The 16,416-nt window shown below is 49.4% G+C and overlaps 2 protein-coding genes across 2 annotated transcripts in view; one reads left to right on the top strand and one right to left on the bottom strand.

Moving 5' to 3' along the window:
- XRRA1 (X-ray radiation resistance associated 1) overlaps window positions 1-961 on the top strand; it is a 29,756-nt gene extending 28,795 nt beyond the window's left edge. Inside the window, exon 18 of the mRNA XM_014603509.3 lies at window positions 423-961. Within this exon, the coding sequence (XP_014458995.2) occupies window positions 423-730 (308 nt within the window). The 3' untranslated portion in view covers window positions 731-961. The remainder of the gene's footprint in view (window positions 1-422) is intronic.
- A 1,840-nt stretch (window positions 962-2,801) lies between these two features.
- The window catches only part of RNF169 (ring finger protein 169), a 54,671-nt gene continuing 41,056 nt past the window's right edge, over window positions 2,802-16,416 (bottom strand). The window contains exons 4-6 of the mRNA XM_059724642.1: window positions 16,258-16,370; window positions 14,543-14,642; window positions 2,802-12,030 (exon numbers count right to left, since the gene is read on the bottom strand). Coding sequence (XP_059580625.1) covers window positions 10,828-12,030; window positions 14,543-14,642; window positions 16,258-16,370 — 1,416 coding nt within the window. The 3' untranslated portion in view covers window positions 2,802-10,827. The remainder of the gene's footprint in view (window positions 12,031-14,542; window positions 14,643-16,257; window positions 16,371-16,416) is intronic.

The raw sequence follows: 16,416 nt of genomic DNA, 5'->3' as shown, positions 1-16,416 counted from the left end.
TCAGCCTCAGAAAGCCTGGGGACGAATCATTTACTCAGGCCGCTGAATCAGCTTCTCTCCTTGCAGAGCAGAAGCTGTTTCAGGCACAGCCGCAGCCTCATTGTTTTTGGGACTAAGCTGCTTTGTGCTGCCACCGTATTGTAACAGTCACAGTGGAGGCTCATGTGTTGCAGTGAGGCGCTTGATGCCTGGGTGCTTCTGGAAAAAAAACAGTCTTATGCTACGGGGCCAGCCTTTCCAGTGCTGATCCTCACTGACTCAGCGGGAGCACTGGTGAAGCAAAGGGTGCAGGGTGGGGTGGCCATTGGTTTCCCCAGTGGAGTTGGGAGGGAAGCAACAGGAGAATAAAATTCAGCATGACCCCAAGGAGAGAACTGAGTCCAGGGGACAGCCAGCAAGATCGTGACTCTGATTTTCCCTAGTGTCAGTGTTGAAGAAGAAGACGTCCAACCCGAAGGAGTACCAGGAGGCCCTGCGGCTGGTGAGGGAGTTCCAGAAGACGTACAAGGCCGTGATCGCCAGCTCCAGCAAGACCCTTCCCAAGGAGTGCAGGAGTGCAGAAGGGTTGGGTCAGAGCCCAGCTGCAGGAGCTTTTGCCGAGGTCCAGGAAAGCAAATGGCAGCCGTGGGCTGTACCATCAGCTATGGCCAAGATCCAGAGCCTCAAACATTGTCCTCTGGTGAAGGGAAGTCCATCTGTGGGGCCAGCCAGAGTGAAGTTTGCTACATAGACACATTTCTGGGAAACTGGAGCTTCTGTTTGCGTTGCTGGAAGATGACGCGAGTTTTAGAACCAGTCTATTGCAGTGGTTTGGAAACGCAGGGCAGCAAAAGGACACGTGCAACTCGGCCGGCCTCAGACAGTGACATCCATGTTTGCTGGAGCAGCGCAGTCATGTTTGCTGCTGTCCGCAACATCACAGCTCCAAGCATGGAAATAAAGAGCGTACAAACCTCCTGCAGTTCAGCCCTTGTTCTGGTGCTGTAGACCATGGGGCATCCTGTGTCTTCAGGCACTTGGGAGATTTGCAGGCCAGCTGTGCAAGGAAGCACCGAGTGCTCTTACATGGGAGAAGACCCAGAGGGGTGGCCACACCCCTTTTATCCCCCCTTCAGCAGGTGCAGGGAGGAGGAATATGCCCCCAGGCCTCTGCTGCTGCCGCCACAGTTCCCAGTAACTGCAACCCAGCTGGAGTGGGCAGGCACTTGTCTTGCTCCCAGGACCGCACCCAGCAGTGGCAGGCAGGAGAGGGGAGCGAAGGGAAGGTGGGGAATGCTTACCTGCCTTGGGACCGAGCCCTGGCTGCAGTGCTGTCTGCCTGCCCTGGTGTAGGGGAGCAGGGGTGGGGGGCAGGCTGGGAGCAAGGGGTGATGCAGCCCTTCCCTTCCCTTACTAGGCCTACCATTCTTCAGCGCCAGAAGTAAACCCTCACCCCTTTTAGAGATGGCCCCAGTTCCCCTCTCAGGAGCTTGGGGAGAGGATTGGTAAGGGTGCAGCTGAAATCTATGGGCTCACATGCCCCAATCATGGGGCTGGGAGAAGTCCTTTCCCTGCCTTGGGATTAGGCAGCCCCATTTCAGGCATTAATCACTCTTCTGGGGCTGGGAAGGAATTTCTCCCTTGCTGCCTAATTGGCCTCTGCGCAGGGGTGGGGGGGGTGTCATCTTCCATTCAGCAGTTGAAGCCTGGGGTGGGTGGGGGTGACATAGTCCAGTGCACGCTGCTACCATTTGGCCTGGGCCTAGTACTGGCAATGGTTCAACATAGGCTTGTGTGTCCCGATAAATCAACTGGAATTGGATATGGCAGCAGGGAACGGGGTGGGAGGAGACAGCCCTCTCCTCACCACCCCTTGGCTTTCATGCAAGAAGTGGGTACAAGGACATAGCTTATAGGGTGTGGGGAGATGGCAGCAGCCCTCCATCAGGTGGGAGAGATGGCAAAGGAAGGATGACTTATACAGGACTGGAATGACCGCTGCCTTCAAGGCAAGACTGGACTTTTGTCTGGAAGAGACACTGAAGCCCAGGCGTGCAACAGGGCGCACAGCAAAGGCAGCTGGATGCGAGTCCATCACACAAGGAGTCACACTACTAGTCCTCTAGCACCTTCCCAAATCCATCCATCTGTAACATAGTGCAGGAGGTGTTCCCACACCCTGACTCGAGACCCCTCCTCACCCCATCATTTCTGCATGGGCTGGGTGGCTTCCCCAGGGTGACTGCTGCTAAACATTACTGGAGCTCACTCCAAGTCCTGTGTTGGTGCCTTATAGCATCTACGAAGGTCTCTGCTTATATAGCAACTCTCCTTTCCCAATGGCTTGTTCTGATCTACAATGCTCCAACATATATCTTAACCCTAATTCTGCTCCCTGATTGCATTTGAATCAGCAAGGCCCCTGCTGGGCTCTTCTGAAAATCCCACCCTAGGCGATAGAAGCCGTGTCTATGCTAGAGAAATGGTGCAATTCTCTCTCATTTTGGCCAATATCAGTTCAACTCAACAGGAGCAGAAGACAGAGATTAGAGTTCAGACTTATGCTATCATTGTGTCAGTCCAGTACTCGCTGCCAACTCATTCTCAGCCTCAACTTACCATAGTCCAGGACTTAGGAGCATTTCTTTGCAGGACTGGCTAGCTAACACCTTGGTGGACTGGACACAGCAGTCGTGGGTTCCTTGCATTCACCAACAGACTTTAGTAGCCAGCGGCAGCTGTGACACACGTGTGAACAGACCCTGGCAGAATCAAGTTAATGTGTGTAGTGACTTCAGAAATAAAAAAAAAAATACTGGTCATTCACCTTAAGAACCTGGTTTTTATTCTATGTTAACCTCTGCCTTTATCCTGTGGTTAGAGCCCTCTTTTCTGCTGTTAAAATGCACAAGGTATTTGTACGATTGGCACATTTCTATGTTGTGACAGTTTTTCACGACCATGGTATAACTCTGCTTGGAATAACAAGCCACAATACGAAAGAACCCCGCATGTTATCGTACCCGCGTATTATACACATGCAAGTAAATGATCTTTCAGTAACCGCTGATTTACTTTATAATGTTGAGACCCAGAATGACCACAGTCTTTTGTTGCACTGCTGTTTGAGTTGTAAGGTGAGGACACACCAAAGCACAACAATTTAAAGCATAGTGGAAAAAAGGTAGCAACATCTAGATTTGTTTTCAACAGTTTGACAGGAAACACCAGAAAACCAGGCATACACAAAAGCCCATTATTTGTAATCAGTTAAAGACTTTTTTTTTCTTTGCATAGTGAAGAGCTAATTCTATATCTGTTTGATCCTTTGCGGTGGGTGAAAGATACAGGGAAGAAACAGGTTTGCATCAAACAGCACATAGAGCGATCGTTCCTGCTTCTGAGCTACCGTCCCAGTAACGGATGCATCCCAGTTTTCGCCTAATTGCGAAGATCTACAAAAGATCCCATAGATCTACATCACAGTGATCTTCTGGGCCTTCCTGTCCACCTCCAAGAGTTGTACAAGGAATGGTCTTCCGCTTTCTCTCTCGAAAAATCAGAGAGGATGGGTTTGGATGAGATGCTTCCCAAGTGCACAGGACAAGCTCCTTGTCAGCCTTTCACTGAATAACTACAAGATGGCAAAGAGATCCCGGAAGTCCAGCTGAGAGCCCAGGAGGGCTATCCTTGAAGCATTGCTAAAGGCCTGTTTTTAAGATCAGTTATAGTCTTTAAGGCTTCTACCTCCCCCTTGCTTTCAATGATAAAATACAAAGCACTTGTTCAAGCTCTACGTCATTGACTACTGCATACTGCATGTACAATATCATTTGAAGAAAAGAAATACTGACAATATAGGACAGCGTTATACAATCATCTTGCGCAATCCATTCTTTTGGCACTTTTCCTTCATTTGCTTACTGACTGACATCTGTCATCGCTGACCCCAGGAAAGCATGGCGATACTTATTCCCCCTCTGACGGAGGGAATGCCATAGATTCAGAGCAACTTTTCAGTCACGTGGCATCTTTGGCAGATTCAGTCATTCAGCTACGACACAAAATCCCAAGCCCCTTCTGGTCACATGGAAGTGCTACGAGCCAGGGCAACTGCTTGCTAGTTAGTCTTCCAGGAAGGCAGTAAGGTGGGGGAAGGTGTCCAAGATCTCAGACACGTGCCTGCGCCTTCTGGCAGACCAGAGGGATTGTGCTGCATCCCTCAGAGAACTTGGTATCAGAAAAGGAGGAAGATTAACGATGATTTCCAAATATATCCATTTTAAATAAATACTTGGTTTTGCTCTAGTGCCTCCGCAAAATGCGGAGATCCTGAACAGCATCCACAGTTCTGGTGTCTCAGTGCGAGCTGTTATTTGACCGGTATTTCTCCTTGCAACAAAGGAAGTGTGCATTTGACTGTTAGCGTGCGAGAGGGGCTGGGAACTTCTCTTCTTTTAAGTGAGGTTACATAAAGTACGTCTTTTTAAACACAAGCTTTTTAGTAATAAAAGCCTTGTTCACCTTCAGGACAGTGTTAAATGAATAAATACATTCCCTTAGGTCGTATCTTAAAATCGCCTCTTCAGTCTTCAGCCTCTCCTCCTGCAATCTGCACCAGCACATCAGTGGAAAGATGCCCAGCACCTTCGCAGGACGCAGGGGCAGGCTGCAGGGGTCCGGTCATGCTCTCGCTAACTTTGAAGGGAGCAGGATTTGGGCTGCGCTCTGGAACTGGAGGGTGACTGACTGGGGCCCGTCTTCATGAAGCAATGAGATGGCGAGGATAATTTTAAGGACTGCACTTGTGTTTCACAGAAAGGTTGCATTACTGGACTGCAAAACTAGCGCAATGCTTTGTGAATAAGCACCCCCTCGAACCAGCCCCACCACCACATTGGAAGATGCTGCTGCATCCGGGTAGTGACCAGCTTTTCAAAGAGGAACAAGGTCTTTTCAGACCTGCAATTATTCTATACGTGCACACAGAAACCAAAGGCCCCCTTAAATAAATATGGATGCAATGGACCAACACCGTCAGAAGGGCCTAGCAGGGTCCAGAGCTGTATCTACTGAATCAGTGGCAGCTTTGCTATCGAGACAGACCTTTTGTGTGAGCAACCCATAGAGAACAGAGCACATAACAGACATTCAAGCATTATTTTCTTCCACAGAGCTTTGGCTCAAGGAACTTTTTTTGCCCTAGACAGTGCCTCTTACAAATCCACTGAGACTCAGATTTTGTACAAAAAGAGATTAAACACACAATACCCTCCCCCTCCCTCCCCACCCCCATATTTAAAAAAAGTGTTCAAAAACAATCCAAAAAAAGGACACTGGCCTGGTGGGCAGGACCCCCAAAATCTCATTCCCAGAAGACACGCACTCGATTTGTAAAACCCACGCCAGGCTCTCTCAGCAAAGCCAGCGCTAGAAGACACCATCATGAGCACGTTGAGAAAGGATGGGGACTGACTGAGGAAGCCGGGTTCAAGTTTCAAGGCATTAACTGGGGGTAAGAAAACCAAAATAAAATAAACTCAGAATGTCTGGATAGTACAAAAAGTTTTAGCTCTTAGAACAAGGGAATGAAGGGTACATAAAAAAAAGAAGCAACTCTGTCCTTAAATTATCCTGCCGTTCTTAAGCACTAGAAGGGGCCAAATTCAACCCTCAGTTATTCACATCCACCCCACCTGACTGACTTCGACTAAGTCAATGACAGCCAACAGTGGATGTCAAGGACGTTGGCTATCAGCACGCTCAACTCCCTTTGAGTGAATGAATTTGTGCCTACTTCAGTCAGCAGTGCGCTTGGCCCGGTGAGGTTGCAAGCACGTAACTGAGGGCAGAATTCTCTCTCCAAAGAGGGTCAGACCGTACCGAACCCGTGTGCCGCAGCCATCCGGGTATAGTCGCGTGCGGAGACCCAGCACCCTTTTCCTGACTTCGCATACCATTTGAACATCCAGCAGTTGTTGTGTTAATGCGATAATATATTATGTCATCATTGCTACAAGATTTCTCAAAACGAAAAAGTGTCGATCTGTTGAAATATAGTATTTAAAATATATAAATTTCATCCATTAAAATATAAGATTTCTTATTTCTTTTTCTTCTCTTTTTAAAAAACAAAAACAAAACCAAAACATCTGGTTCAAAGTAGCATGGAGCTTCAGGGTCCTTGTAGTTACACTGCGGAAAGGGGAAAATAAAACCAATTTCTTTGATCCCAGGAAGGCAAGCCATTCATTACCACACAAGGAGAGAAGCTGCCAAGGTACAGGAAGTGAAGAGATGTATCTGAGAGGGAAGAGAACAATTGAACTCTTCTACAATCAACCCCACCGGTATGCCACGCAACCAGAACTTCCCCAGACCCCATCCATCCACCCAGCAGCCTGCCACACTATCCCTTAGGCATCTGTTACTATCTGTCACCTGGTGCCAGGGCCCGCAAGACATTCGCTGGCAGATTCGCACCACGAAGAGAAAGGTCGTATTTAAAGCAGAGAGACCCGTGTACTAGCAGGCCTGGACTCACAGTGAATACACTGAAAGGCAGTACTTGAGCAGGGAGCAGGCTTGACATTTCTGAGCCCGCTGCTGGTGGGAATTGAGGGAATTTCAGTTGTTTTAACAGCGATGATAATTACAGGTGGGAGGAAAAGGAAGAATGAATTATAGTCCTCTCCTAAGTAAATGCACCTGATACTGGCTTTGGGCACGAACACTTAATATACCCAGTGATGCCAATCCTGTCCTGTAACCAGTCCAAGACAGAGGAAAACCAGCACCCGTTGGACATGCTGCACTGGCACCATGCAGAGCTGGGGGAAGCTCGCCTGGGTTATAAAAACAATTCTGCTGAATCTACCCAGGTGACGTAGCTTGCTTTTCAGAGTACGGCACTGAGAGGCCTATGCTGTTTCCTATACCTGAGCTAGCCACACACGGCCCGTCGTGCCTTGTGGACAGATAGGTTGTCTTCTCGAATACCAAGCAGGCTGTCTGGGACATCGGTTATTTGGGCCATGCTGTGACACCAAACTAACGGTGAGAGAGAGCCCTGCAGGAACTGACTGGACTGACCACCACGTCTGGGGTGCACAACGTGCTCTCCCATGGAGAGGGCCCTGGGCCGAGAGTCAAGCCACTTAGGCCCGGAATGTCACTGGGTGTTGAGCACCCAACGTGAAACGGCAAGAGCCAAGATACTGAAAGCTGCTGGATACCCGCACCTCTCAAGACTCCAATGGGAGCTTTGCATTACCCAAAGTTGGTGACTGTATTGGGATGTTGCCACAGCTTACACATTCACGAAGCCATGGCAGCAGATACTTAGAGATATGAGATGCTTTGAACAGGAGTGGGAGAGAAGCGCCAAAGGCATTGTTATGACTGCAGGACTCTGGTTCCCCAGCATCTTTAAAGATGCTTATGGGGGAGTCACAAGGAAATGAAATCAGTTCCTTACCAGGGTGCAGGGGGAAGAGGGCAAGAAAGGAAAGTCTCTCTGCTCGTAGATGCCAGGGCAGGGGCGGGCAATTATTTTGGGCAGAGGGCTGCTTACTGAATTTTGGTAAGCCATCGAGGGCCACATGATAGGCAGCCAGGGCCAGATAAATATTAATTTTCAAAATTATTTAGGGACCCCATGGGCCGGATAGAATGGCCTGGCGGGCCGCATCCAGCCCCCAGGCCACATTTTGCCCACCCCTGCACCAGAGGAACCCAAGCAGAGCAGGGTGGAAGTCTCCACTTTCCCCGACAGCATACAGCTCATTTTCAGGAACACATTCTCAGTAACGTCCTTGTTTTCCACATTTCCTACTTTGTGTCTGGCTTCATGCACTGTGTAAATAACCTGTGCTCCTGACTGCGGGATGGATTTCCCTTTGTGTGCCCTTGAAGGAGTGTTACAAAACTGCATCCTACTCTTAGCTCTCATTAACTGGAAAGAAAGCATGAAGCAGAACCACATTCCTGTCCTACTGCTATAAATTTATGAAAAATTCGATGATTATACACTGTGATAAGGATCCATGCACCATTTCTAGCAGCAAGAGTGGAAAAGGACATAGGATTGGAGGCCTTAACACTGGCCTAGCTATGTGACTAGGTCTTTTCAATTTCTGTCTCTGCTGGGAGGGCAATACAGCAACGCGCAGGCAATCCAGGACCTTTTTGGAGAGTGCTGGGGACAACTCCTGGTGCAAGTGTTGGAGAGGCCAGGTAGGGGCCATGCTCTTGTTGACCTGCTGCTGACAAACAAGGATGGCTTGGTGGGGAATGTAGTAGTAGATGGCAATTTGGGCAGCAGCAACCATGAGATGATTGAGTTCAGGATCCTGAGGAAAGAAAGGACGAAGAGCAGCAGAGTAAAGACCCTAGACTTCAGAAAAGCAGACACTGATGCACTCAGGGAACTGATAAGCAGGGTCCCCTGGGAGGCCTGTCTGAAAGGGAAAGGAGTCCAGGAGAGCTGGCTGTATTTTAAAGAAACCTCACTGAGGGCAGGAACAAAGTATTCAGATGTGCAGGAAGACTAGCAAGTATGGCAGAAGACCAACTTGGCTTAGCAGGGAACTCTTCAGTGAGCTAAAGCACAAAAAGATAGTGTACAAGAAGTGTAAACTTGGACAAATGACTACAGAGGAGTATAAGGTATAAGAGTATTGCTTGGGCATGAAGGGCTGAAGTCAGGAAGGCCAAAGCACAACTGGAGTTGCAGCTAGCAAGGGATGTAAAGGGTAACAAGAGCTTCTACAAGTGTCAGCAACAAGAGGAAGGTCAGGGAAAGTGTGGGTCCCTTGCTGAATGGAAGAGGAAACCTACTCAGAGATGATGAAAAAAGGCTGAAGTATTCAATGCATTTAAACCTCAGTCTTCCTGGCAAGGTCAGCTCCCAGATTACTGCCCCTGGCAGCACAGTTTAGGGAGGAGATGAGCAGCCAGCAGTGAAAGAACAGGTTAGGGACTATTTAGAAAAGTTGGATGTGTACAAGTCCATGGGGCTGGACATGATGCATCCAAGGGTGCTGAGGGAGTGGGCTGATGCGATTGCAGAGCTGCTGGCAATCATCTCTGAAAACTCATGGCAATTGGGGGAGGTCCCAGATGATTCGAAAAGGGTGAATATAGTGCCCATCTTTAAGAAAGGGAAGAAGGAAGATCCAGGGAACTACAGACTGGTCAGCCTCATCTCAGTCCCTGGAAAGATCATGGAGCAGGTCCTCCAGGGATCCATTTCTAAGTACCTGGGGAACAAAGTGATTAAGCAACAGTCAGCATGGATTCACAAGGGGCAAGTTATGCCCGACTAACCTGATTGCCTTCTGTGATGAGATGACTGGCTCTCTGGATGCAAGAAGAGCAGTGGATGTGATGTACCTTGACTTTAGCAAGGATTTTGATATGGTCTCCCACAACATGCTTGCAAACAAGCTCAGGAAGTACAGGTTGGATGGAGTGGACTGTAGGGTGGATAGAAAACTGGCTGGATGGTCAGGCTCAAAAGGTAGCAATCAGTGGCTCAATACTTAGTTGACAGCCGGTACCAGGTGGAGAGCTCCAGGGGTCAGTTCTGGGGCCAGTTTTGTGCAATATCTCCATAAACGACCTGGAACATGGGATGGAGTGCGAACTCGGCAAGTTTGGGGAGTAGTAGATACGCAGGAGGGTAGGGCTAGTAGCATTCAGAGAAACAGCCAGACTGGAGGATTGGAACAAAAGAAATCTCACAAGGTTCAACAAGGAAAAATGCAAAGTCCTGCACTTAGGAGGGAACAATCCCATGCACCAGTACAGGCTGGGGGCTGACTGGCTTGGCAGCAGCTCTGCAGAAAAGGACCTGGGGGTGACAGTGGACAAGAAGATGAATAGGAGCCAGCAGCGTGCCCTCGTGAGTAGCATGCTGGGCTGCATTGGTAGGAGCGGTGCCAGCAGCTGGAGGGCAGTGATTCTTCCCCTCTATTCAGCACTGGGAGGTCACATCTGGAGTACTGTGTCCAGCTTTGAGGCCCCCCCCCTTACAGATAGCATGTGGACAAATTGGAGAGAGTCCAGTGGAGGGCAATGAAAGTGGTTCCAGGACTGGAGCCCACGACTTGTGAGGAAAGGCTGAGGGAACTGTGCTTACTGGAGAAGAAGACTGAGAGGGGATTTAATAGCAGCCTGCAGGGGGTTGCAAAGAGGATGGAGCTGGACCATTCTCAGTGCAGGAGATGACAAAACAAAGAGAAATGGTTTCCAGTTGCAGCAAGGGAAGTTTAAGTTGTATTTTAGGAAACACCTTCTCATGAGGAGGGTAGTAAAACACTTTAACAGGTTACCTAGAGAGGTGGTGGCATCTCCATCCTTGGAGGCTTTCAAAACCCAGGTAGACAAAGCCTTGGCTGGGATGATGTAGTTGGGGCTGGTCCTGCTTTGAGCAGGGGTTGGACTAGATCTATGAATCTAGATGTGACCTCCTGAGGTCTCTTTCACCTTATTTTCTATGTTCTTACCGCTGGCTCAGAAACTGCTGGTGTCATGGCTTTAGTAAAAAAATGCCCGCTTTTAGTCTTAACTTAGAAATGTCAGCGACCACATTTAAGTGCATTTCAGTGTATGCATGGTGAGATCAAGACTTCCCTTCTAGACTGAGGGAATATACAAGGCAGATGAGTGTGTGTGCGTGTAACCTGCAAGGACCCCAGCTTCTACTTGAACTGGACCTCAAGTGTTTTACCATTAAAAATGAGAAACAATTTTGCAGGTGGAAGTATGACAAGAAAATAGTTTTTTCCCTATAGGCTTTTTCAAAACCTCATGTCCTCTAGAAAAGGCAACATCGTCCGCTAAGTGCTACTTCGCACCCGTAGTGCTCTTTGACCGCAAGAGATACTGATCCACTCTTCCTTTCCTCCTATCCACTGTCCTGTTCTCGCTGTCAAAAATTTGCTGCAGCTGCAAAGCCAGCCGCCGGTCCTCCTCCTCCTGTTGCAATTTTTGCTCCATCTCCCTCACCAGGGGATCGTCGACGGCCAAGCCCATCTCGCCAGCTGTCTGCCTCAGTCTTTTAACAGACCCATTCTGTTCCAAGTGCTTTGTTTTACAACATCTCTTCCGGCCCCGGCGCAGCGAAGGGGGCTGTTCACTGCTGACATTTTCAACAGAGTTGCAGGTACCATTCTGCACATTAATTAATTCACTATTGTTCAGGTATTTCAGCTGCTTTTTCCCTGCCGTCTTGACCAGAACTCCCCCTGGGCTACTGTCTGGTGGTGCTGGGTTGGCTCCAATGATTCTTCTGGTCATTATTTTTGTGCCAACACTAAGACAAGATTTGTCCACGTAGGAATTTGCTTTGACATCGACCGTGTCTTGAGCATTCAGAGAGGCTCTGTTTGTTCTTGTGTTAGGTTCACAGGAACTGTTGTCTACTGTTAAGGTCTGTGAACCTCTTTTCTTGTCACTAGCCCCTTCTGGCTTGCCTTTGCTGATAGAGGGGGAATAATCTATCTCCATGTTACTGTCTGTGGCAGTGTCAGGGGGGACTTGATCATTTAACATTCGTGGGTGCTCTTTGCTGGAATGAAGGGAGTGTGCAATGTCAGGGACCAGGAAGTCCTCCCCGGTCTCTGAAGCCAGAGATGTCAGGGTGGCTTTAGAGAGAGTCTTTTTGATCTGGCGCTCCTGAAAGATCTGCTCCCATTTTTTCAGGATCCTGGGGCTTGCTTCATAGGTGGTTGGTTTCTGCAGGCTCCGGCTGAGGTTCCTTGGAGTTGACTTAATGATCAAAGGACTCAGGACGCGGCCATCAGGAAGTCGCTTTGGAGGGGTGCACGGCGAGCAGACGATGGGTTTGAAATGATTGAGCTCCTCCGAGATGCTGTCGTTGCTCTCGGGGCTGATGGAGCGCTCCGGTTTGTGCAGTGTGGACAGCGAGGAAGCCGAGTTGAAAGTCAGACGTTTCTCTGCAGTCAGATCGGGAGCGGAGAGGCAGCGATTGTTTTGGGTGGATAACAGTACTCCGATAGGCGTGGATGTACTGGTTGCCGACATGACCTGCAGGACAAGTCATCGAGGTTAGAAAGCTCATGGTTGCAGAGGGGTGGAAAGAGAGGGACTGGAGTAAAAACACAAGCACAGTAACCACTGCACCCGTGTATCAGATCAAGATACCTGTTGTACCAGCCAGCTTCAAACACCTTGTTTGGCTCTGGCCAGCAACTTTCTTCCCCCCACACTTTAACAATGGGCACAAAATCTAGCCTCTCTCCTAGCCCCCGAGATCCTGCCTGCCAGCCTCTCAGCTGCGCGCACACTAATCTGGAAGGCAGTTTATGACACTGCAACAAGTCCAGCTCTGGTAGTCTGAAGCAGACTTGGCAACCAGAGCAGGCTGGAGCACATTAAAGGGCTGATCATGATGCACTAAACCCCACATTCATCTACAGCATTAGGATATGCTTGTTTCTCCCCAAGTAGGGGAAGCTGGCTGGCTGTACTAGTGGTGAAATGCTTGAAGCAATGGAACAAATAAGGGCCCAAGAATCACTGGCATACACCAACCAGCAGCAGGATTGTTCGGCAAGGGGCCGCTGCTGAAAGCAGATAAACAGAAAGGTTTTCTTTCCATCAGCTGACTGACAGGGGTGGAAAAGAATAAGTATTAAACCCAGGCTTTAACTCCTCAATTGCAAAAAGTGGAAAGGTTGTCTGAAGGACACAGAGCAGGACCAGTAAAATAATCAATCCCCTGTGCATTATCTGAACACAAAGCCATTTCAGCTGATGGCATTCAAAGCAATAGAGGAGTCTGCAATGGATCCCGTCAACCTCAATGGGACCTGGCTTGGGCCCTTTGAGATGGACCTTTTCCCAGACCAGGGGCCATGACTGCAACCTCAGAAAAGCTGGCAGTCCTTTGAATCTCGTCACCCACACCATTTGGGTCACCCAAGTATGGCTGAGTGAGGACCGTCCTCATCGCCTTCTGCTTCCCAACCATGCTGGCACTCCAAGGGACTCCTCGGGCTTCTTACACTGACTGGATGTTTTGCATGGTTGGATATCACTTGCAGGGGATGAAGTAGAGGCTGAAGAAGAGGGATTTAACTGCACCAAGTGGAAGGTCCCAGTAAGGGAGGGAGCTGATGTGGGGAGGACAGGGACATTGCCCTGATCCAAGATGAGTTGTGAAGGTTGCATGGAGACTGATTTAGTGAGGATCGCTGGCTGGGCAGGGAGGTATGGAGGGAAGTTGAGGTACCGCTTCAATCAGTGGAGGTCAAGACCCTGACGTGCAGTTGGAGGAAGGAAGGCTCTGGAACAAAGGGCTCGGTCCACGGCTGCAGAGGACACCCCACCCCCATGCAGGAAGGCTCAGCAGAGAGCAGGGGGAGGGAAGGAGAAGAGATGAAGGGCTGCAGATCTGCTAGGCAGGCCCTGACACTGAAGCATGCCACATCCCCCACATCTCCTACCTTGGTTGGGCTGGGCCTTTGCATGTGGACACAAGGCACCAGGTACTGGGTGCGAGTGGGCTAAGCAGCACGGACTGAATCGGCAGGGATCACACCTGCTGCGGGAGAGCCAACGCCGGGCAGCACAGACCAGACCACACCGTATGCACGTGGGAAAGCTGCTGCTGTCGTTGCAAACCACTGGGATCCCGCTGGCCAGAGGCATGATTAGGAGGAGGCAGAAATGGCCCCATAGATGAAGATTAGTAAAGGAGTCAGAAACAGAGAACGAATGACTGACTAGCATGGCTTCTGTCAGAGAGGGCAAGTACTGGAGTTGATGGTGCTGACAAAGGTTTTAGGGATTAAGAAACCCCTGTTTCTTAAGGGAAACACTTCCACAAACTGCTTCCAGAAACAGCAGGAGCAACTCCCTACATGGGCTGGAACAGCAGCCAGACATTACCTGAAAACCCTCCAGATGTGCTTAGGAACCACGACTCCTACCAAAGCCTGTATGCACTGTGGGTACACAGTGTCCCTGCAAAGCAGGCCAGTCACTTCCTTTCAATTAAACACTGGGCCCCATGGTTTTTCCAAAAAGCCAGACTGGACATGCTCTTCGTAGACCTGTGCTACCAGCGCACAGGCAGAGAAGCAAAGGCCAGGACAACAGTGATCATTTTTGCTTTGTTTGAAAAACAACTTGACAGGGACTGGTGTGTCTAGGGGGGAAGTAATTATTTTCCAAAACGCAGACAGAAAAAAAGTTTGGGTGGGGCTGGAAGATTTCTTTCAAGGCTCTGAGGGGGTCCATTGGTTTAAACAGTCAAGGAATCAGCTTGGAAAAAAAAATTCACAAAAAAGGAGCCTTTTGACTCAGTTACCATAGGATGCAAGGCTAAAAAAGGAAAAAGCCTAAGCATTGTCTGTTTTTTCCAATATCAGCTCCTCTGGCAGGGTCTGATCAGTCACCCAGAGCTAACACCTCCATTGACAGAACTCGGTAGTTTCTGTTTCTAAATGACCAGCGTGGTGGTGTCTTTACCAGCCGCCCTACATGTGAACATCTCCCCCAGGGAACGTGACACGCTTCCAGATTCAGCCGGTACCTTTGTTTTGCTGGCTGGAGCTGCCCGCTGCCTGCTCTTTGATCGATCTTGGAGGGTGTCGCTGCAGCTCTGACTTCTCTCCACCTTGGAGGTGAGGCTCCTAGAAAGCAGGGATCAGTAACACATTCAACTTGGGTATTCACTTAAAAGCAACACAATAGTGACACCAGCAACAGTCACTCGCACTGTGTGGGGTGGAGGTCCCTGCCTTGGCAGAACTGAGCTGGCCCAGGAGACCCCCCCCATGTTTGGGGTAAGGAGATTTGGGAGGCAGACTGACTGGGCGCTCTAGCACATAAAAGACGTAGGTGTCTAACTTAAGCGGCCTCAAGAACAGGACCCAGAACCCACTGTTAGGCACCTGGGCTCCCCATACAGAGCAAGGGGGGACAAAGGTGCTGCAGAAGGGTGATCCCAAAGCACCCACACACTGAGCAATGCCAGCCAAACTAAGCACTGGGGTGCATCTGGGGCTTGTATCAGGGCTGCAGGCTGGCACTTCCGTGCTTCTCATTTGGAGGAACTGAGCGGGACACACTGTTGCCTTTTGAAACGTGGCTGGAGGAAGCAGAAGAGGAACTGGTGGTGGTAGCCCCACCTTTTAAGAGCCTCGTGGTCAGAGCACGGAGAGCCAGCTACAGTCCTTTCTGCACAACGGCACAGCTTCAATAGGAAGGATGGCATCCAAAGCTCAGGCTTCAGGCTGGTGGTTAGTGCAGTGTCTGGTGGATTGGGAGATCTAGCTTTGAACTAGGGTCCCCATTTCCCAGGCAAACGCTCTAATCACCAGGCTCTTAATTTATTTTATTTAGCGAATGCAAATCCGTGAAGCCAAGCAATAGCCTTGGCACTGCTCACTGCCTTTAGAAAGAAAGCAGCTAGGCGTCTGCTTTGAGAGGGTACATTAGACATGGTCTGTGTACGCATGCTGGACCAGATCCCTGTGGGGATGGATCTGCCTAATTTCTGGAGCCCACTGGGGCCGAGGCAGGAACTGGGTATCTAACTGCTTGGGCTGGGGCACAGGAACAACTGCGGGCAACTGGGGGCACTCCCTGTCAAGCAGGAAGGACTCTAACAAGGTTAGGTACATCCAGGGATGGTTGTAAGCCGAGCAGGTTTGTTCTCAGCTATAATTTCAGTCCTTGTGTCTTGTTTCAGGTGCTTTCTTTGGGCCTGGCACTACACATCAGTCTGCTTCTTGGGGCACTACACCTTGCCCCACACCCAGGGCTTGTGGCACATTACCCCTCAGTAACTGCATGACATTATGAAAGCCCCTAGTGCTCCTTAACTTAGTTTTACACTGTGATGCAAGGAGTAAAGAGAAACAAGTTATGAGGCAGAGGACATAAGGGGGTGTTTGTGAGGGTGGTTTAAAGAATAGTGTTATGGATGAAGCTACCACATAGGTCATCACGAAGTGCGAACAATAAAGATGACAAGTTTAACAAGCTCTAGAATAAATCCTGCAGAGGATTAACCCCCTGAGAATTGTGTGGCAGCTACAAGACAAACAGAGCTTATTTTTCCCCCATAATTCCAGTCTCATGGTCTCCAACTTGAAAATAGCCACAGCTAATTTTGGGTTATGACAGCTGTTTGAGTGAGATTTTCAGCACCTCCAGGATGTTCACAACAACGAAATGATCACGAACAATATTTAGGTTTGTCATGGACATTAATCAATTTGTACCGAGCCCCCAACTTCTTACCCTGAAAAGAAAGGAAAGGAATAAGCGCTGCCCTTGGACACAAAAGCTGACCGATGCATTTGTTTGCCCTGGAAAGGTTCCTCATTCTCCGAGTCCGAGAGTCGTTCAGGAAACTGAAGTTAATCAAGGAAGAATTAGCTGACACGCACACAAAATGAG

This window comes from Alligator mississippiensis, chromosome 1, assembly GCF_030867095.1.
Source record: "Alligator mississippiensis isolate rAllMis1 chromosome 1, rAllMis1, whole genome shotgun sequence".
Lineage (NCBI taxonomy): Eukaryota > Metazoa > Chordata > Crocodylia > Alligatoridae > Alligator > Alligator mississippiensis.
This window is presented reverse-complemented; position numbering and strand designations above follow the sequence as displayed.